The sequence below is a fragment of the Temnothorax nylanderi genome, unplaced genomic scaffold (genome assembly GCF_030848795.1).
Source record: "Temnothorax nylanderi isolate EJ_2023f unplaced genomic scaffold, tnyl_v1.0 TNYL_tig0069_pilon, whole genome shotgun sequence".
In the NCBI taxonomy this organism is placed as follows: Eukaryota; Metazoa; Arthropoda; class Insecta; order Hymenoptera; family Formicidae; genus Temnothorax; species Temnothorax nylanderi.
The window spans coordinates 22,509-46,196 of NW_027249131.1; the positions used below are offsets into that span (position 1 = coordinate 22,509).

Here is a 23,688-nt window from a genome sequence, read left to right on the forward strand (position 1 = left end):
AAGGTTTTATTTGATTTATTGTTTGATTCTTAATCTAGTTTTCTTTTCATACTGCGCAGTTTTGCGCTACAAAAAGTAAGAAAACAATTATAAAATATTAGACATGTTTCTCTTTCCAATCGCGAATGACAGTCGCTACATTTTATTTAATTCGGACGTGGTACAGCTACAGAAGTGTAGTCGGTCCTTTTGCCGACAGATTTATTTCTATTTTGCATCGCGTTTGCACACAAACAAGGAGCAAGAGAGAAAGATGCCCGCGAGTGTTCGTATCATAAGTAGACACGAGCGCAAGATCGATGGCACAATCGCGTATTTTTCCGGCTTGTATTTCCCCGGATTCTAATTCCGGTAACGCCGGCTGACATTTTTCACCTCGGCGTGCTCGGCTCGACATCACACATGCAGATACACACACGCACACACACACACACACACACACACACACACACACACACACACACACACACGCGCGCGCGCGCACGCACACACACATCTGACATGTACACATTGGACAACGGTAAATCGGTCGGGCAACCCGTTTGAGACCGAAATCGTGAGGCGTAGGTAGATAACGCCGATGGTGGTGATTCAAGGAGATTACTGGAATCTTGCCAAGTCCCCTTCAATATGGAGCTCCCGCGTCAACCTACCTCCATCTCCTCGCGTTTATCCGATCGCTCGACACACGATGTGTAACGCGGCACAATGGGCAAGAGAAAAATACGTCGTCCTGGTAAAAAGAGGAGTTGACAGGGATACTGCCTTTTGTCGGTTGGCGTTTTCCGCGACGGAATTAAGCTTACATCTCGTGAATAGATGCGAAAGGCACCTTTTGAGATAAAGCAGCATGTTACTCCGACAATTCGCATAATACAATGACAATTAAATTTCAGAACACAACGTTACGGAATTCACTTCTTGATTAGCACACGTTTCTCTCCCTCTCTCTCTCTCTCTCTCTCTCTCTCTCTCTCTCTCTCTCTCTCTCTCTCTCTCTCTCTCTCTCTCTCTCTCTCTCTCTCTCTCTCTCTCTCTCTCTCTCTCCAATTGTTTCTCTTTTGAAGAGAACTATTCTAATTTGCTGTGTATTTCAAACGGAAGTTATATACGTTCTTTTGGAAAACGTCTATAAAAAAGACCCCTCAAGATATAAAAGTAAACAGGAGAACTAAGAACTAAGAACTAATAAATCTCAATCTACATCACGAACGAAGTACAGATTGATCCGGCAATTTCTGGGGCACGTTTGAAGTGCCCAGCATAACGATCCGTCGGATGAATTAAGAAGGAAGTTTTAATTCTTGACAAACAACCCGCCAAACTTTCTCAGTCCCTTTTATCCTCCGCTCCCCGCCAACTCCTTTCCTTGCTTTTTTTCCTATTTGCCGAGAGGGAGATTGGCGTTCAAAGTCCGGTGATAAATGAGCTACTCCGAATCGAGACGACTCACTCTGCTACGCCTGTTTTACTCGGTCCGGCTCGTCTTTGACTTGTAAAGACCAAGCAAGTATCTCCCCCCCTCTCTCTCCCTCCCTTTCACCCTCTGCCTCTCTGCTATTGCAATTTTAATTCATCAATATGTCGGCACGTTGCCGGAAGCCGGATGTTTCGTACCGGAGGTTTAAAGGGATCGTCGCGGTATGCCGGTTAATGCGCCGCCATACAATGCCACACCTATCCATTGTTCCAGCTAAGGAACACCCGTTGCCCTGCTCCCGGTGCTTTTCATGGAGTTAGCTTAGTCTATGCCATAAAATGGCGAACTAGGTTCATGAGCGACGCTAAATTAAATTTACGCGAGGCTGGCCTGCGCGCTATCCGTATTTCCCAGCCGCGTATCTCTCCAATATCATTATATACCGGCCGCTTATTTAAGGGAAGGTATGTGTACATTTTGTAATAATAGTACAGCAAATTTAGGCGTTGGTTAAAATAATATGATACATCAATTTTACCATACAGTTTGAAAGCTGAATTCTTGTACTCCACGCAAAGAACTAATAAATTTTGCGGAGATATTTTCTATGTATGAGATATCTAAAAATTATATTGCACTTTTACCGATTATAATTTTATTCCATGTCATTTTCACTGGCCAAAGATTTTTCGTTCATCAAAGGCAACTATTATGTAACGTCCGAAAGACGTTTTTACTATTTGTGTGAAATATCCGCCGCATCATAGATCACGAATAATACAGATATGATGAAAGAAAGTGCTATCTCACTATAGAGATAGATTACGAAAATTTATAGTCTCCATGTAAAAGCATTATTTTTGTTTCAGGTATTTGCCAGATGACATTGCTGTAAACTAGCCGATTTTTCAGCGAGATAATCCAAGCAGCAATAATACGATTAATCGCTTCGCATTGTGTTTATGGCGGGATTTATCATTCAGAAAGGTTTTACCGTAATCTCGAAGAATCAAGCAATTAATGTTACAAGTGCAATTGGTTGATCTTGTTAACGATACGAGCGCTGAATTGTGCGACCCAAATAAAACATTACTCCTCGCAAAGACCCGCTTCTGTCAAATGGGAACAACAAAACTCAAATCCATTTGTTTTGTGGATGAAAGATTAAAAACGTATAATCCGGGAGAAAACAATGCAGAGAGTTTTTATTAATTTTCCTTTGAAATGAAAGCAGCCGAGTCATTTTTATATCCCTTCAGATGGATGAAACTTAAACCTTTTTCTTAGTTTTAACATATTTTATGAATGTAACGATTTCTTGTATTATATGTTGTATAAATCTTATTTTACAGTCTTCATCGTCAACGCAAATTTTCAGAACAACGATCACTGCTCCATTTTGTACGACGTCTCCTAAAAACGGACTTTCCCGACGTAAAGAAAAACCATGCATCGCGGCGATCGATTTCTCGTCATCTCGCGAGATGATCGAAGTCTATTCAACCCTTTCGACGGAGAGAAACCCTTTTCTCACCCTCTTCGCGTATAGGCGGAGCGCTTTTTCCAGCTGATGTCTTCGCGGTTACTGTGTCGCGCTGGTCTCCTCGTGCATAAACGTACGCGCAAGTTCGGTCCAGATTCCTCCATCGCGAATCCACCCCACCGTCGGCGTCCGCGTCGGCGGGGATCACCCTCCCAGACGCCCGTCTCTCCCGCGGGCTCGCACTGCGCCCGGTGGTGCGCACCCGGTGGCGCCTCCAAGCGATCGAGATCTCGGCGCACCCCCTCGACCACGGGCTCGCGACGACGACTACCTTCAGTCGTGGGTGCAGTGCGTGCGAGTGTGCAGCGGTCCCGAGAGCTGCTGCGAGAGACCGGCGTGGCTTGGAGTGCGCGCGAAGTTAGGTCAGTGTCACCACCCCCCCCCGTTCATCCCCTTCGTCATCGTTGTCGTCGCCCACGGCGGGCACCGCTTGGGAACGACGGCACCCGGGATTCCCCGTCTCCGACCGAAATCATCGGGTTTGCCGGGCGCCCCGACGCTACGTGGTTCCCGGTAGGCGTGATGCATATTTCTTAGGGGGGATGTCGCGAAATTCTCTGCGTTTACTACGCGCTTAAGCAGTGGAAAATAGACGGAGCACAAATTTTGAGAGATTTTGAATGCAAATTATGTTGTTCTATTAGAGTACGCGGAAATTATGGAAATTATTCAAAATAGAAATCTTCAGGGATTGGAAAACGCGTTTACTATGAAAATATGCATGCGTGCAAATATATCGATGAAGAGGATTTTACAGTAAAATTTAGGCAAATTTACTAAATATCAAATACATGTAAATTTACGTAAACTATAATAGTGAAAAGTAAAAGTTTTCAAATAGTTTTGCATATTTTGATTCTTGTAACATATAATTTTCTGCAAAAGTTGTATAATGTATTTTGTAAATGAGTCTTATTTTCCACAGCATATAAATGCATAATTGTTTATAGCTGTAATTGCAAAATATATTTTTTGGGATGCTGATTTCGAATTAACACCAATTTTCAGCAAAAAATTAAATTAATATTAACATAAAGTCGCAGAATGTGGGCGAACTGTATGATTAATATTTTTCAAGAAATAAAATTAAATTTACGTTATGTAATAAATCTTAATTGAGAAAAAAAAGAGATAAGAAAATTAATAGGGATAATTTTCGTATTTGCATGAATAATTCTCCGAGACTTATCGCGCGGATTCAAACATGCGTAAGATATAATCGCGAGTAATTAGAGCGAAGTTGCGGGACTGGTTCGCGCTCTCTCGACAGCTGCTACGCTAATCTAAATTCTCATAAACTTTAATCGCAGACAGCATGAGCGGCGGAGCGCAGTAGCGGAAAGATGCGAGGAATTCGCGATTCGCGCGATATCCGCGGTGGCGGCGGTGTTGAAACCGTCGTGAAATTATTTCATTGAGATTCGACGATTATCGAAACATTTCGCTGCTCTCGGACACGCGATATCGCGTGGCGTTCTTTTTATTATTTCTCGCTTCCCCTCCCCTCCCCCCCCCACGCTCCACCTTCTGCACGACGGATTCAATATCCTCCGCCGTGAGGAATCCTCTCCATTGTGTCCGCATGCGGAACTTTCGGTATTCGAATTGGAATTGCGCCACGATTTTTATCGAAGTTTAATAAACGCTCTAATCCTGAATATCATTCACCAAGAACTTCAATATCCCCCTGAAATTCTTCTGATTGTATTCTATCATCTCGTATCGAAGATATACAATTTAATCCATCATTTATCCTACGCGTTTTTTTTACTATTTCATTTTTATTCGTTATAATATTACTTGATAATACCCGTAAAATAATAATTTTCTGAACGATCATTTTTTATAAGACAAAGAAAAAAAGAAAGAGAAAGGGAGGGGGAAATTAACAATTGATTCTTCAACTACATATAATTATGAGATTTAAAAATTTGCATTAATGTAATCTTTTTGCGACAGATTTTTTCCTAAAAAATAAAACATTTGCGCGCGGATACTTCAAAAAACGTATTGCATGTGTAATAATTGAAGTAGTAGATTGTAAAAAGTCCCATGAGCTTTGACGGATTTTGACCCGATCGACAGATTTTCGCTTAAACTTTCATCGTCAGCAAAGTACATTCTGGGTCTTTTCAATTATGCGTCCGAATCGAATGCTACGGTGTGCGATACCGTGGAATCCTTTTCAGTCGGGAGCTAATGGATTGTCAAGAATAGAAACTTCACGTGGTTTTGCGATCGTTGGCTCGATATAGCCGATCAAATGTTTTCAATTTTATTTCCCACGGACCGCGCTTCACCCTCCCTGTCGAAGCTGAAATAGTTTCGGAGATAGACGTCATTGAAAACAACGTGCCATTTTCACATGATAACTTTTTAATCCGCAACATATCGCGCGCGTGCGAAATATATGTAGGATATCGCCGCGACCGACGACGTCGTATCATAATTATTTGATATTAAACAAAATATAATGTGCTTTAGCTGAAATTTTTAATGGAACAAATGTTTATATCACACGTGCTAAAATTATATGCGTAAAGGCACTAAACGATCGATCTCTTGATGTTATTTTAATTTCGATCTCGAAGATTGCCTCGCACTATAAATGCAAATAGGCACGGGAAAAACTACTCTGCCTGTTCCGATCGTTAATCTTACAGTCGGTATCGAGTGCCAACCGAGTTCATTGTCTCGATTTCCATCGAATTCGCGCACTAGAAGCGATCCTTACTCGGAGGCGCTCGAGCGATTACAAAGGGTGCTATAAAGTAATTTACTTTGTCCATAGAAAAATAAAGAGGAAACGCGAGAGAGGTATGCAATGAAAGCGAGCAAACTGTGCTGAATCGTGGAGCTGTTTAAAATCCATTTGGATTGTACGATATCGAATTGCTCAATGCTGCGAATTATACGCACTGTGGAATCGATCAATAACTCTGTTCTAATCGTGAAAATATTTTATTAAGTTAGTAAAATATTTTCTTATGTAATGATAACTTAGACAGGTGTCACTTAAAAATACTTAATCTCTATATAAAACATATTATCCGATTATTTTAACTCATTGCTTGTTTTCTACAGTTAGCACATACTAGAGAGGGCACGTTTTAAAATTATTTCAATCAAGATATAACTTAGAAACGGAAAATTTAGGAATTGAAAAACTAAAAAAGTAAGTATTACTACAAAGATCAAGACAGACTCAATGTTCTCGGATTCAATGCTGTCAGATGGCGGTTTTAATATCGAATAGGGGCCCTCAGTGTATTCCAGTTTTGTCTTAGGCGAATTCCCAGCTGATGACAACATCGTGAGGTCGGCTCTCCTCAGCTCGCTAATCCGAAATAATATACCGTTGACCCAGTTAGCGGTGCAACAGCAATTAGACATTCGCGCGGTGGCAGACAAGGCGGGACCAGAGCGTTGATCGATCCTCCCTTCTCTCTCTCTCTCTCTCTCTCTCTCTCTCTCTCTCTCTCTCTCTCTCTCTCTCTCTCTCTCTCTCTCTCTCTCTCTCTCTCTCTCTCTCTCTCTCTCTCTCTCTCTCTCTCTCTCTCTCTCTCTCTCTCTCTCTCTCTCTCTCTCTCTCTCTCTCTCTCTCTCTCTCTCCCTCTCTCTCTCTCTCTCTCTCTCTCCCTCTCTCTCTCTCTCTCTCTCTCTCGCTGGGCGTATGTACTCACGTAAATTCTCGTCGTTAATACCCGCGTATCGGCCACAACGACTGCGTCGACATGGACATGAGTTACGGTCTCGAAGTCGCTCACCTAACGGGGAAGGAACTGCTTATAATCGATTCAATCAATAGCGGCAAGAATTTCAGAATAACAATTCGATATAATCCGATCATGCTTGTTTCACATAAAAAGTCCGATTTGCAGCAATGATAGGTAATTTAATGCTTGGCTCAAATATGACCGCGTTAATAATATTGCGTTAATAACAAGCCCACTGTTATTACTTGCAAATTAAAAAATTTTTTCTATACAAGAGAGAAAGGGAGAGAATGAGGCTATCTATCATATATAAGTGTCTAAATTGAGGTTACTTAGATTTTTAAATATTTTCTTTGAAAGTGGACCAGAAAGTTTAAGCGAACTGTATTTGGGTTAAGCATCTGTTATACTAGTTACATAGAAGTGACATCTCGGCGCCGGTTGTCTCCTCTGTAAATAAAAAATTTCGCGGAAAGTACGGAAGCTTTTAAAATATTGTTTCACTGGCGGTTCTATTATCTCGCTTAGTAACTTTGTTGCATAATGGTATTAGGTAAATGCGCATATAAACTCGTGCTCTTTCTTATCTCAGGATACAAAAGTCTTGAGAGTATGTAGAGATGTGGAGAGTAGAAAATAGACCAGATGTCTCTCTCTCTCTCTAGTTTTGTCATAATAATTAATTAATAATCACAAACATTCCCACGGACATCATCCGTAGTAATTACAAAATAATTATGTTAAGATATCATTTTGTTGTAAAATGTAAAATAAAATGAAAACTATTACGTATTGAACAAGCTATTTACTTACGTTACACGTTTATAACGTTGTAGTCTAACCATTAGTAAATTGTATAAGTTTCACTTAAATACGCAGCTTTGCATATATATGCAAAGTGACTTTTCAATACTCTCCTTTATGAAATTCAAAAACTCTCGGCTTTGCACACCGAAAGGACCTTCTCTGACCCTTCTGGATGGGAAGGTCCAGAAGCTAATTATTTATTTTAAAAGTACTCAGAATGTGCTACGAAAAATTGCGCATTTAAAGGTTAAACTCGTAAAATTTACAGAACATAAAATTATCTCTCTATTTGTTGCAAATCAAACTTCCTTCAGATAATTCTTTATCACATCATTTTCTTGATGATAAAATGTTAAAAGCGTTAAAAGCGAGCATCGAGCATGAATTTACTGTAATCGTCGCAATTCTGTCATAATAACATCCTTGTTTACGTAATAAAGAAAAGAGGATAAATCCGTTTCATCCGAGTTTAAAATTGGTCAGTTAACTCGCTTAATCATGGCATTCGCGATGAAATCGTCGCGTAATAACGCGGTTGACCGTTCTATTCGTTTGGACTCCGTTAATACTCCGGTCGAAACGGACGAAATGCCCGCGTAAAGTGCCTCACAATTTCCGAAGTGTGCGATCAATTCTCGATCAATGACGGCGCGCGATTTGCAGCCGCCGAATTAACGCCCTAATGCGCGTCGAAAATCAACGCCCGCACTATGCCAAGTGTCGATTCACCGTTAATCGGCCCGATTCCATCCGAACACTTTAACGTCGTTACGCATCGCGGTTCGGGATCACAGGATCGTTTCGCCGTCGTACTTCCGGTTTACTGCTCGTATCGCCGTAGTTACGTCGGGGATTGAGATTACCATCGCATTTCGTATTACTCTGCAAGTTTGTAATATTCATCGCAAAGCGGGTAAACCTTTCGCGGCCACGAACATTTTGTAGCTTTAGCGAGAGAACAAAAGGCAAGAACCAAAAGAATAACAGTTTTAAAAATTAAATTTCAGACGAAAATGTACATTTTACACTGAACGACATTATTTTCATATTCAAAGCAACGAAATTTTTTTGCGCGACTCTCGGGGATGGGGAAAGCGAGGGAAGAAGAGAGAGGGTTGAACTCGTTACTTGTACCCATAAATCCGCCCGCGGACCAAGTTGTACCGTTCGCAGTCTATGGTATACTGTACACCGGGAATTGCACGTAACGTCCATAACGAAGTATATAGTATGCACCTGGCAAGGTGTAACTACACAGCGGCTTAACTTGAAGTTTCGCTTGTGTGTTAGTATAACATGGTATATCAGGATTTATGCATTCTCTTGCGGCGCATTAAACAATTTGGGGCTATTTTGTGAATTTCTTTCTTAAAATTCGACAAGAAGCCCCATTTTTTCTCACAACTCTTTAATTAAATTTGAAAATTTTCCTGAGTAATAAGATACACTTGGAACTAATTGTAAAGAAGTTTAATCCGAGAATTAATTAACGAGCTGCGAAAGATACGAATTTCAAGAATTTTATTAAGAATGCTGATTAATTTCCGAGAGTAAAAATCAATGATAGAATTGTGTGTCAATTATATCGCACTGTAATTTATTCTAACGATAAATAATAAAATTAGCATGTGATTAAGACGTTCCCAAGCGGTGCTCGTGTCGCGCGAATGTCGAGAGAAAAAAACAGCGGCTGACTTACATCTTCTCACATAGATACGTGATTCGCGCGGTCGAAAGAGGGTACTAAGGGGCCGGACGTGTCGTTCACGGTGGAGGAATCGGGGGACCATGATGCCCCCCATAATCGGGGAAACGCTGCGCGTATGGTTCCTCTCGGCGCTGGTCGTTCACGGAGCCGTTGCCGGGAATCCGGACGCGAAACGCCTCTACGACGATCTGCTGTCCAACTACAACAAACTCGTGCGCCCCGTGGTGAACACCTCGGACGTGCTGCGCGTATGCATCAAGCTTAAGCTCTCGCAGCTCATCGATGTGGTAAGTGAGCGTTTCTTTGAAAGTTAAAAATTGTTGAAAAATTGAAAAATATTCTGCAATAAAAATTCAATAAAGTTCCATTGCTGACATAATTACTGGGCTATAATTCAATAGCTATCACGAGCATGCTCGACAATTTTATTACGCTATTGACACGTATGATTAAAGAGTCTGCCACAATACAATAGTCGACGATTATTATTTATTGGCCATTTTCTGATCATTTCTATGATCATAAACAATTATTGGTACAATAATTGACAAGTATATTTGTCATCAATCAAAATATATTTAAAGTAGTATTTTAAAGATTTTCAGCGAACCTATATTAGCGGCAATTAATTATCTTTTAAGAATACAATATAAACAATAATTAAAAAATCGATAATTCGTTATAAAAGATGAGAATATAAAAATTTTCACAATACAGAAATTGTTTAAAGAGTAAAAAAGATAAGCGTAAATTGTAAAATAAAATTTGTTATAAAGATACTTTATAATATAATTTTAATTTTTTTATAAGAACTTTATTTTATTTATTTAATCCTTGCCATGTTTAGCCACCAATTCTCCTTTGGTTTGATCGTAAAAGCATAAAGAACGTTATGTATAATTTCTTCTACTTCTACCAAGCGGTAATGATTATCTATATCCAAAGTATCTGTATAAAGTGTCTTCAAACTTTGCTGATATTGCATAGTCTCCAAGGACGACGGTTAAACTTGTGCAAGTATTAAAGTGCGTGTTACAGCTATTATAAAATCAATAGCTTATAAAGTCTACGGACATTTTAGAATGGCTAATTTGCGATTCAGGTTAAGATGCTCCCGTAGAAACTACTATAGAAATCCAAATTGTCGCAAATGAAAATGGCACGAAACTTGAGTAATTGGAATAATTACTTAGTTGAACTTTGACAAAATTTTAGTTACGATTGTGCCTCGCGAAATTATGGAGTATGGATAAAGGCTCTTAAAAGCATCATTTAAGATCCTATTAATTATAGACTACACTATTATTGATAATACAATTAACTAATAATATAATTAAATTGTATTATAATATATAATATTTTAATAAGATCAATAATTGTATCCAATAATCGCGAGAAAAATAATATTCAAAATAGATAATATTTAAAGGTATCACTTAATTAATTTTACGGAAATATTTGTGACATTTAAAATTTTGTACAAGTAATAATATCTAATATAATACTTAATCGCTTAAGCTATATCATAAGAAATTATGTAAAATCAATCAACAAGTAGCATATAGTGTTACACTTGCTTATCATTAGGGCGATACACGACGGCAAACGTATAATGAGAATCAGGGAATATCTTCTTGTTCAGTAACTCTGCCAGAAGTTCATATCTATACGATTAACTCCTACATCTGTTTGGCAACAAAGCACTTACGGTTAATAACACGTGCATAAACTAATTAGCTAAGCTATTAAGTTGCGCCTCTCTCTTTGAAATCTGTTGAAATTAGTCGCCGATTTAATATTGATACTCGATAGATCGTTTTGTCAAGTGCATTTATGATCTATTAGTTATGTGTCTTTCCAATGGAAAATTATATTACATGAAAGAGCAAACAGACTTCTTAAGTCTACCTTTTTTAATACATTAAAGTAATACTAAGCAAATAAAAACAAATATATTTTAAAAATTAAAAAATTAAATTAAAATTTGTGGAATTTTAGAAAAAAAGAAAAAAATTGAAACTCTGAGGATCAATGTGCGCGAAGTATCAATAGTCCTTTCTTCATATTTCGGTCATCCGGACGTAGAAATTCGATATATGTAACATGTAATATCACGAGAGCTTATCGCAACGTACAAAAACAAGCAATAAAACGGGCAATAAAACATTTCATAGAGGAGCTAAAAATTTTTCGTAAACCACCCGGCGAAAAATTTGCGGATACACAGAACCGCCAGTAATATATTCGACGTAATATTAACTCTCCAGTAAGCGTGTATTTTACACCTCACAACAGCTCGTCAAACATGAGCGTTCTAAACTCATTTCAATACAGAACCAATTATTATCAAAAAAACATTAAAATTAAAGTTTTAACCTCTTAATATGCTTTAAATTAAGATATGTACCTACAACAATGAATAATATTAAACAGAAAACAAAAAATATTAATTGGTTTAATATTTATATAATATGAACCATGCAGAGTGCAAAATACATCCCACTCCTTCACTGGATGTATATATATTAATATTAACAATAATTAATATTAGTAGTAAATTGTATCCCATGCGTCCTTTTAAGTTCCAAATTTTCACGCGCCCACTGGAGAATTAATAATATTATTAATATTAATATTCTAAACGTTATTAACACAATACTTACATAATACAGAATATACTTCCACAGATACTGCATATTTTTTTAAAAAGTAACTATAATTTGGCTAACAATAAGACTTGCTTAACGTTCAATCAACATTATAGTAGGAACAATTTGCTTTAGAACATAAGATAAGAACTCGTTCGGAGAGAAAACTCATCAGGAATTTATTCCTGGTATAATAATTCTCAAATTAGTCAAACTTCCACAGTCGATTTGCGTGACTCCTCGTGACTCCTTGCTCCCTTCCGGAAGCGCAATTTCAGTCATACGCAAATGTAATTCGCGGAAAGGGATATTCTCGCATTTTGCTTTTACAATAGGATGTACGGGAAGCCGTTTGACTTAATGCCGGAACTCGGTAAATCTACTGTGAAGTCCTTCTCGGCCGGACTTATAGACCCGGTAATTATGCGCGTGTGTCAGAGGAATTTCCACGTGACTCATTCTGCCCGTAATTATATTTCCCAAACCAGAGGATCCACGCGCAGCGCATAATTATATGGCAATTTATGCGACCGCTAACATTGTAAAATGTGGGGGCTTCCATGCTACTGTCGACTGCGCGCGAAAACTGCGAGCGCGGCTTCTTTCGAGGTAAAACTTTATACGAAGCACATGTTATACGAAGCATACATTATGTTAAAGGAATTTTGCATGCGCCGCACTAAAATCTAACCGGCTTTAAGTTATAACGTCCCGCGTATTATAAACAAATTGCAATACAACTACAAATTGCAATATCCGAAATCCATTATAGACTTCTGACTTTTCCAAAATAGAATGCAATTATAGTCAAGAAATATTTCTTTCTTTACCTTCGTTCCTCACGAAAGAGGAAGCAAAAATGAAATACAAGTTGTTGAGATTGAAGTTAATACGAAGTCTTACCCAGGTAGAACAGAAAGTCACAATAAAATCAAAATGACGTCGAAATGATGGTAAAATGATGGTAAAATGACCAAAAATCGTCATTTTGCAGTTGTTTTGACTTTATTGTGACTTGCTGTTCTAGTATAGCCACACTACGTCAAATGTTAAGAAATAATTTCATTTGATTTCAGAAGTCATTAACGATTAATCCAAGAAAAGAACATTGCAGCCATCATGTATATTAAATGATAAAAAAAATATCATCTTAAGATTCAGTTTGTCGACCTTACCGAAAAGGTAGTTTAGCCTCAACATAACGGCGGCCATCGTTGCGGGTACAATCTCGTGCACGGCATCGAATCGATACTTTGCCATATCTCACGAGTCACTGATGGATGCTTTCACGCCGCGTTCGATCAGCACCGCGGTTTCTTGCGTGATCAAAGCGCGATCACGCGAGTTCTCATTTTCTCAGGATAGCCTGAGCTTTACGAGCGCCTGCAAGGCGCTCCGCCAATTTTCTCCGGTGCCGGGGGTTGCGAGAGTCGTGGGGCTTGCGAAATCGCGCGCGGAGGAAGGCTGCTAAAAGTTAACGAATAAAGACGGAGAAATGGGTGGAAGCTAGAAAGAACGGCGAAATAAGCGTGGACGTCATTGCATCCGATTTTATCGGGCTTAAGAGGCATATCCATCAGCGCTGCCAGATCCATGAGCATTCCTGGCCGACGTCTCGAGAATTCCTTGTGCTTTTATAGAACCTCGTGAAAGTTTCATTCGACGTCAGCCGCATCTTCTCGCGGGGAAGAATTCTTCCATTTGTATCAAATGAAGTGGCGAGCGAGGAAGATGCATCGCATTCTTACAAAACTCTCTCTTTCTCTTAAAGATATCTCGTTATTTATTTTTCCTTGTGCTAATAAAAGATTAGAATCGTAAAAGTTCTAACTTTAAAGAAATTATTAGTAAAAGCAAAGAAAAGTTGTTTAAAAATTAGATTACATTATTTTAGACTGACTTATTTTTAAAATTAATAACTAGTAAAGAATTGAGGAAAATAACTTTTCATAATTTATTATGGAATATCCTCGTTTTGTGAATATGTGCATGCGAATGTTCGATAATTAACGATTACTCTTCGACACACTTAAACACTTAAGCTAAAATGCATTAATGCATGATTTATTTTTATTACTTCTATTTATATAAAAATTTAATTGAAATTATTATTTTGAGAATATATATGCTCCCCTTGGTAATTATATCGTTAATTAACTTTCTAATTAAATTACAGGAAATAAAAGAATAATGGATGACTTTTGTCTTTAATAATAATTAATTTATCTCTAATTAATTTTGGTCAGTATTAAAGACAAAATTCCCCGCAGAACGCAATCGATGAATTAAAAGACTTTTAAAAATTAGTGAATAATGTAAAATCCATATTTCACTAAGTACCAATACATTATTTAAAGTAAATCTTAAACGTTATAAGCCATGAAATCTCATCTAATTAAATATCTTAGTAAATTTTCGGAGTACCTTATATAGTATAGCAGGAAAAACAACATAAGACCGCAAAGAGCGCTAATTGGAAGAGGTGGCACAGAAATCTTTGGATTTCGTGTACTGGCAAATAAGTGCGGATACGATAACGCATATATATATATATATATATATATATATATATATATATATATATATATATATACATATGTATAACACGTGTGCTTACGCGTGCTACCATCTATATACGTTTTACTATTTACGATCCCGTCTTAGATATCACGCGTATATGATGTTCTGCCTCCATATTGTCGAGACGATCTATCATAAGCAGTGCACTTTGCGCTGCACCACTGCGATATATGGCGAAGGTATTACCGACACGAACGCGAACGTGTTGGCACGGCACGGGGCGGCTCCAAGTTCTCGAGGATTGCCGATTGGATTCCATTAGAGTTCATTAAAGCGTATTACGAAGGCCTCCACGGGGCAAGGCGATCCATCCACTTTGAGTCCCGAAGTGATGATGATTGTTCCGGAAATTTCAACGTTAAATCGCCGGCGCCTCGCCAGCGAATGGAGATTATCGACTTTTAGATTTTTCCTCGCGGGGAAAGAATTGAAACGCGGCGCGCGGCGGCGGGATTAAAGCGCCGAGCGATTTCGTGTCGCGCGAACGGCGCGCAATAATTATTCTCGCGTACAATCGCGCATTCTTCGCAAAATAGCTCGATCGAGAGCCGGGGTTAAAATTAATTAGTCGTGGCGTGAAGAGTAATGATTTCACGCCGACGAGGATTGATTGACGCGGCACAACATAAAGGTCGCCCATATCTCCCGTGCGCTCGCGTGCATTAATGTTATCAAAATGTTATCAAAAGGGAGCCACCAGGCACAATGTTCAGCGGCGTGTGTTAGAAAAAAAAAAGACGGCCATTGTCCGCCGGCGTACACACGATCGGATGATACGCGACATAAACGAGATAATTTCATCGTCGCCGTCGTCGTTACCTCGGCCATTCGATTTATGTGTCGCGCATAAATTTATAAATTACCCGCTACCTGCCGATATGTACGCGAGAAATTTGCATACGGGAGTACCTACCTCCTGCGCACATACGAGTATATGAATGTATATCGTTTTAATGTCATCACGTAAATCAAGCCGCGCTTGTTGTCCGCTGCAGTCATCCGGTTGCATTGTGCGCGAAAGCAAGAAAATTTATATATGTATATATTCGTGTCGCATTTTACGCGATTCGAAATTAAATTCTGTTTTCGCGGTTAATATATGTAATCAGGATTACAATTGCAGAAAGCACGTAGTATCTCTGTCGTTATTGAGGCTAAGCGGATATTGTTGGAATGACGGTGCGTTGATTCGAGCGTGACGCGTTCATCGGGCTGGTCGCATTGATTACTAAAACGATATCGTCACCCTGTCAAAATTACGTTGCGTTATGTACATCCCGCAAATTTCTAAAGTTTCCCGCCTGCCGTCGCGTGTTATCTTAATTAAATTTTCGTTCGGTTGCGCGAATGTAAATGTTGTCGACTCGATAGCGTTTACACGCATTAATTCTGCGTTCATGAGTAAGAACTTTGATGAAACGTTTGTGCAACGGGCCGCAGTAATTTTCGCGTTACGAACAACCGTTTCGAAAAATTTGCGTCCGTTAAATCGGAGAGATGACACACGATAACTAATTTACTTGGTCGCAAGGCTCTCTTATCTGCATTACGAAGGGCGTATGTCGCAATTTATCGCGATCTAACGCTCGAACTCTTCCGTATCAACGTGGCGTTTGCCAGTCGCGTCCGGTGCTTTGGTATTCATAACGACGCGCCGAAGGCCTCGTTATATCGTGCCTGATGCATTCGCTTTGATATTTGGCACGATCCCGAAACTTTGAGTTGAAGTTGCAAATGCGGCGGCGATACAGACTCGCGTCTGCTACGACCGCGTCAATAAAGAAGCGATATATTTACGAACGTCTAGCGTTGTCTCAATTTTTTCGCGGTCCAATTTTAAATATCTATTTTTGTTCGAAGAAACGAAGCGTCGTATTGATTATCCCTCGACGAATTAAATATATATAGTTGTAACGAAATTAAATTTAGTAGTAACGAAATTTTATTTTTCGACTAATGTCAAGCGCACTCCGCCTTTGCAAAGACTCGATTTAAGAAATTCTGAAAAAACGATGGCAGACCCAATCGAATTTTCGTCAAGGAAGAAATCCGGTAGAGAATCCGTAGTCAAGAGTAAAAAGTCTCTGGGACATCTTTATATTACTACGGCACTAAAAAGAAGCTTCAATCATATTAAAGCCAATGCTGATTAAAGAGAGGAAGATACGAAAAAGTGACAAGACGCGAGCAAAAGGGACGGTTATGTAGAGGAAGACGGTGGAATGCCCGGGGAAATATAAACAAGTAGGGCTTTCAGTATACGTCGCTCGAATGAGCAATGTTTATGGCAAAAGTTCTCCACCGGTACGTGCCCTCGCGAGTATCGCAAATGCGACCGTGCATTTCCGGAACGCCGACGATTTGTCACGAGAAAGTCCTGTAAGCTCCCTGGTTCACCGTTTCCTTCGGAAGGGCGGCGAACATACATATCTTCCCAATTCGAATTTCTATCATCGATCCTCCTTCCTGGCTTGTTGCATTATTACGATGACAGCTTTTAATTATTTTATTTATCGATTAATTTTATAACTAAGTATGTTCTATTATCAACTACCAATTATTTCAGTTTTTATTTTTTACTATTTTGCTTTGTGTATATTGACGTGGTAATAAAGTAAAATATCGTTATATTTGAGCGTATCGGCTATGCTTTTCTTATTCCGTAATTCTCTTTTTATACCTTCCTGGGTGTTTCGACGATATAAATATCAGAAAATCGATTTTGTATCAATCTTCGCGTTTTGGAAAGCAAATCCCAATAAGTCTCGAGCGGCGAGACTTTTTTTCGTTTTCTTTTTTTAAATAAAGATCTGATGCTCATAAACTGATATCGTATTACTCGTAATTTCAGATGGTCAAAGTCGATTTCGAAATCAGCCCTTCGTCGGGAAATACGCGGCGTCTCCCAGCGCTTCGTGTTCCCGCAGGAATAGCGAATAGTATCGAATCGAAAATACATTCGATCGCGTTCGCGTAGGGATCCTTCTCGCGTTACACGGAGGATTGATACGAAAGTCGAAACCCCGAGCTCATTCTCGTAAACCGCGAACATAAGAGCCATCCATCGGTATGCGACCAGACGCCTCGACGGTTCTCAATTAATTTAGACGCGAATCATTAAAGGATAAATCCACCGGGATTCCCGCCAGCGCGCAGCGCACTGAAATTCCCGACGGCCGTCATTAACCGCACGATAAATGAACCGTGTACACTTGCACCTGTGTTCCATGACTATTTACGAGAATCCTCAGATCCATCTAGTGGATAGAGGTAAACCGTGAACAGAATTAACGAACGAATATAAACGTCTTAATATAACTTTACGATATATAAAAGAAAAAAGTGAGATAATGTAATGCAATCAAGTTGAACCAAATTATTTTTAAATTATCGGCGAAATATTACGCAGAATGCTCCTTTTCTTTCCTTCTCTTTTTCAGAAGTATTGAAATATTTGAAACATCGTAGATCAATTTGAAACTGAACTTTTCTTTAGCATATTCAAATTAAGTTTTAAATCAAAAGTTTGTTATACAGCAAATCTGCTCGAAATTAAACAGAGTAAGATTTTGATACCCACAGAACTTAAATTATGAAAAAGCTTTTATTTCTAATTGTTATTGAACTATAATTTAACTATTTAGAAAAAATATTTTCAATATTTATTTATTTTCTAAAGGAAAGTAAACTCCAAACTGATTAAAAAATATGTAAAATTTATTTAAGTATTTTAAAAACACAAAATTTATTTATCAATTTGAAACACGCGTCTTTGGAATTATTTTGCGAACAAAGCATTTCAGAAACGCGGGTTTTTTTAAGCTGGGACCGATAAGTTCGTCACCCGACGAACAACTTTCTCAAACTCGCTGAGTCTTAAGCGACTCGCGATTTAATACGAAAACGGAAGCTGTCGATTATGCGATCGACGTAGCGGCTTTCAGTTTGAAATTGCGGCAATATCAACGTTGTCTACTAACAATATTATATTATATTACAGTTTATCGAAGATGCGACAAAATTGCTGTCTCCGTCGATTATCGATACATTTCGCAAGATCCTATTAATGTCTTGTTTATTAAAGATTAAAATTCTGTTGCAAATAGAAATTATTTACTTTAACAAAATTAATATAAATATATTAGCGCAAGTTATTTGCCAAAACAATTATTAATCTTTAAATATCAGGGATAAATTTTCATGTAACTTTATAATAAATATTGAAATATATTGATGATTAAAATAATATTTGAAATTTATTATATATATATATCGTTTAATTCATAAACGATAATTGACTCGACTTTTACTAATTTGTACTATAAAAGCATGTACATAATATTACATACATTATTCAATTTATATGAATTGAATTATTCAATTCGAAGATGATCAGTTTTCGAGATAAATTTCACGTTGTGCCGAAACTTTATTGTTATTTGTTATTGCAAATAAAAGCTTCTAACTAAATTGTAGCAAAAGCATCAGTAAACAAATTGCAATGCAACCGAAGCTCAACCGACGTCGGTCGGTTTGTGCTTTATACGAGCAGCCACGTTTACTATGTTTGCTGCATAGCAGTTGTTTGGCGTTTCCCAAAGTTGAGATCCGAATTTCACCGCGAAGTGCTAAATCAACTGCACTTAATGCAAGTCCGTTGGACGAGGAGGGTAAAATGTTTGATAAAAGTTTCAGACACACACACGTTACATGTTATGCGTTACGGCAGACATTAAGAGCTAAAAAATTATGACTCTTTTAAATTAGCACACATTTTTCACGTTGTAAAAATTAAGCGAATTAAAAATGGGAATGTCCAGACTCATCAGACTCACGTCGTGCGTATTTAAAATATTTTAATTACAAAACACGGAACATAGTTTTTATTAATTAAATAAATTATTAAAGTTGGAGGCCGCATTGTTATTCGTAATTAAGTTAATCTCGCTCCAGAAGTAAGTTTCTGATTACATGAATAATGTTGGGCTTGTAATTAATGTGGCGCACCCCGTAGCAGCTCGTCTGTTTGGACCATATTATATTGTAACGCTGTCTAATGGTATTAATACCTACCCGGTATAGAAGAGATCTGACGGTGAAGTTGATTACTTCGCTTTCTAATTACGTGAGAATTAAGTAACCAAAATTCAGGCATTTTCTCCTGCGGATTCACTGGCGAGAAACGTTCGTCTTATATGTAATTAATTTGCGAAACCTAAATCTCGTTAGCGTATATAAAAATAATATTAATATATTCACTTTTTGGATATGTGTGAAGATGGCAGTGTGGTCTAGTGGTAAAGCGCCAGACTCGTAACTACGAAGAACCGGGTTCGAGTCCACTTGATCACAGGAATTTCAATATTCTAAACTGCACCTTTCCGCACGGAGAAATTAACGGGAGGACTCTCGTGCGAAGAAACTGGGTTCCGTCTTTCGGAAGATGTTAAACCGTCACATAGCTACACATAGCTGGCAACTGCTAAGTGCATCCTCCATTTGCTACCATGCCAGGATATAAGCGAAACAAATAATTACTCATGAATTGTATGTTTTTTACTCGCTTTCTCATATGATTAAAAAGACAAATCAAGTAATTCCTAACTTTGACATTGCGCAGAGAGATCCATATCATAACTATAAATGATTGATATATTATGTGCCATGTTTAAATGCCAATGTAAATACGAATATTCATTTAAAATGGTGTATATTTAAAAAAAGCATTTGTTAGAGCATGGCATAATTCTTTACTGCCCACTACCTACCGATCTACAATCACATTAGTAATTTACTTCTCACTACCTGACAATCTATAGCTACATTTCAGAAAAAAAACATTGTTAGAACACAACATATTTCTTTACTTCTCATTAACCAACGACCTACAGCTACATGTGCCATGGCTGTAGATCGTTGGTTAATGAGAAGTAAAGAAATATGTTGCGTTCTAACAATGTTTTTTTTCCTTTTACCCTTATTTCTTTTTAAGATGATTGAACCGTGCTTTATGTAAAAGCACCTTACCACTAGACCATACTGCTACTTTTGCGCTGTATTTTGTATAAGTGCAAAAATATTATTTAATATCGTGGAAATAAAAATAAAAAATATGATTTTATTGACTAATATCGCGAGATAAGCGTTAATAATATTCGCATATTTAAGTTGCGGCAAAGATATATGACGATATAAAATCGGTTACTAGTAGAATTTATGAGAGCAGTCGGATACATACGTTACTCTGAAAATTCCACTATGCAGTTTTCCCGAAGGCGCTCTACGTGTCTTGAGGGAGTAAAAAAGAGAAATGAGCAGAACTCATCGGGAAATTGCCCTTGAAATGTTTCGTACGCTCCATAGAAGTAGCCGGGTGTACCATCAGGTTGCTCTAACGTTCTAAGGGTGCCAGATAGGAAGAATCTTATGACTGAGGCGTGATGAGAAAAGAAGGGGACGTCATTTTCTCGCTAAAAAAGAATCCACGCTCAGGTAGAAAGAAAAGTAAACCTGATTAGGGTCGCGATAGTAAATAAAGTTATGTAAAAAGTCTGGGTAAGAACGAAACAATGACTCTATAAAAGTTTGTTTCCTGTTTTATTACGAGCGTGTTTGGATCTCGGATAAAAAGTAATTTTATTCACTAATTAATCGATTTAAGATATACAGTTTGTTTGTTAGATTAATGCACTTCAATTTTGGCACGTTGTTTTACGATATTTTCCTTGTGGCTTTTTCTTCATAAATATTTACTGAAGAGGGAAATTAAATACGAAGGATCATAATAATTACTAATATTTTGATGGAAAACAATCGACTTTTCTTCACAAAAAATAACAAACTTTGTTTTCACATTATTTTTATCCAGTTTACCGTTCAGTTGTGATGTAATTTCCACCACATTTGTATGTTTATGCCATACATTGTACAAACGGAAGCAATCTCTCTATTTTAAGCACACAAATTATTAAAACAATTTGACACATAATATTACTATCTGTCATGTTTTATTATTTAATTTACATATTATCTCATTTATACTCGATTTATTTGCCATTTTATCTATATATCATACATTATATTGTCAAGCACCGTTCTTGTATAATTTATGTAATGAATTTCACCTTGTTTATTTCGGAAAAAACATTCTACCACATACGTCTGTATGCAAAACATTAACAACGTTCTGTTAATTAACTTGTACCAATCCTTCTGCCACCGTTTATATTTGCACGGCAGTATTATGTTGCTCGAGGATATGTACATCATATTATATTATCTATATTCTGCTATGAGCCTTCGACAAATAAACGAGAAGGTAATCCGTGAATGCTTCCTTTCATGTTAGCAGCTAAAGCATTGCTTTGTAACTGCTTTCGGGGGGAAACGAAATTAATTTAAATGCCACAGATATACAGTATATATCATTACTTTACTGTAAAACATTTTGCGAATTCGATATTTATACATGTAAAATGAGTGACGTTTACAAAGATAAGTGTTTAAATTGAAAATACGATCGAAAGCTTACTCATCTTGTCGCTGCGGTAAGATAAGTAACCCTTTGGGATGGGCGATGTATTTTCAACAGTTTCTTGAGCTAGACAAAGTCTCAAGACATTTCGCACGGAGAGTACAAACAAAAACGAGTCCGTGTCCTCGATATTCGAGCCGCTTTTCGAAATTCAATTTAAAACAGGTATATCGGTGCATTGCCGTCACTCATGACAAGTCCCTCGACAACACTGACGCGTTATCGAGAACGTAAAGTAGAACCGAAAAGAGTCGAGGAGACGCCGGCAAAGCGAGAGAATTGGAGGATTCTTTCAAGGATACCGGGGATACCGAGGATACCAAGGATACCAGAAATGACAGGGTAACGCTTCGACAGTCCGAAACGGTGGATTTCCCCGGCTCTCTCGATCAATTTTGGAATTTAATTTTCGAGTTTGTACTACGCCGCAGCAGAAATATCGACGGATGTTTGATATCTTTCAATCTCAGTTTTTCGCGTGCGGCGAAACATTTCCGCGGCCGCGGATGTAAGCGCGTGCGGCAAATAAAACGACGCGCGCGAAATACGACGGATTGGCGGAACGGCTTTCCCATCAAAGAGCGAAGTGCATACACGGCCGGAGGCATTCGCGCGGTGCATCGAGCGGCGAGAGATAACACCCGGAAGCGAAACGCGTTACGTTATGGCGAGATGCGGCCGCGGCGGTGGTTGAGGTGGAATTTGCAGATCGGGCTCGAACGTGCCTTGTTCCAAAGTGCCTCCAGAGCTAGCCGATATTGACGCACTCCGTCGAACGTTTGTCTCGTCATATCTCGATATTTACGATTGAGGGCCCTTTCGGAGTTCCCTTCCGAGTATGTTATCACCGCGCACTTTAGGAGACCGCTTGGACGAACGAACTTACACCGATGGCTCGCTAATAATGGAACGACCGACGTTACGACTTTACGACTCGAAACTACGTATTTCTCCGTCGACATTCAAGTACTCAACTCAGTACGATGCATTTCCATACGCGTCCGTGGCTTTCCGAAACGTATTAAAGTTCTTCCATTTATGTGTATTACTTGCGTAACTTTAATTTACTCGTTTTAATTTTTACATTAATTTTTATTTGAATTTTTCATCCAAATAAAGATCTTTTTTATTCAAAACTAATTCCAGAGGATATAATTTTATCTTCGTAATTCGTAATATTGGACAAAAGGTTCATGGTCGATAATCTTTCCAGCTGCTGGCACGCGATATGAGGGTAATTCGTTGTCATAATAATCGCGCAAAACAAATATATGTAACAATCATGTCAGTTAATAAACTCCCATACGAGTACGCGACTGTAACTAAAATGCGAGATGCGATTCCGCTGGCAAACGTAATAGGAAATTAAAATTTACCGAAATAAATGGATTCGTTTATTTGATATTCATTGTGCAAGTTTTGAAGCGATCCTCGATCCTCTCTTATCGAGTCGAGCGTCGCCGGAAGATAGAAAAGAGGCACGGTGTGGAGATAGAGAAAAGTAAAGGGAGAAGAAAGAGAAGATCGGGAGTAGGATGCGCTCGATAAGGGTACCTATGCAAGAAACCATTTCGACCGAGATATCGGCTAACAGAAGGAGAAAGGACTTCAAGCCGCGAAAGGAGGGAGGGGGGGGAGAAGGAGAAGGGCGGTCGGAGAATGAGATGGGTAGGGTTAAGGGGTGAGGGTGAGGTATGGGTGCGGAAACTGCGCTGGGAATCCAACCTAACTG

General features: G+C 38.5%; 1 protein-coding gene across 3 annotated transcripts in view; it reads left to right on the forward strand.

The window, feature by feature from the left end:
• Positions 1 to 3,183: 3,183 nt before the first annotated feature.
• The window catches only part of Nachralpha4 (nicotinic acetylcholine receptor alpha4), a 169,067-nt gene continuing 148,562 nt past the window's right edge, over positions 3,184 to 23,688 (forward strand). For 2 of the 3 annotated variants that reach the window (XM_071708510.1, XM_071708512.1), the window contains exons 1-2: positions 3,184 to 3,325; positions 9,200 to 9,481. In XM_071708510.1, coding sequence (XP_071564611.1) covers positions 9,275 to 9,481 — 207 coding nt within the window. In that variant the 5' untranslated portion in view covers positions 3,184 to 3,325; positions 9,200 to 9,274. The other variant, XM_071708511.1, reaches the window with a different exon arrangement.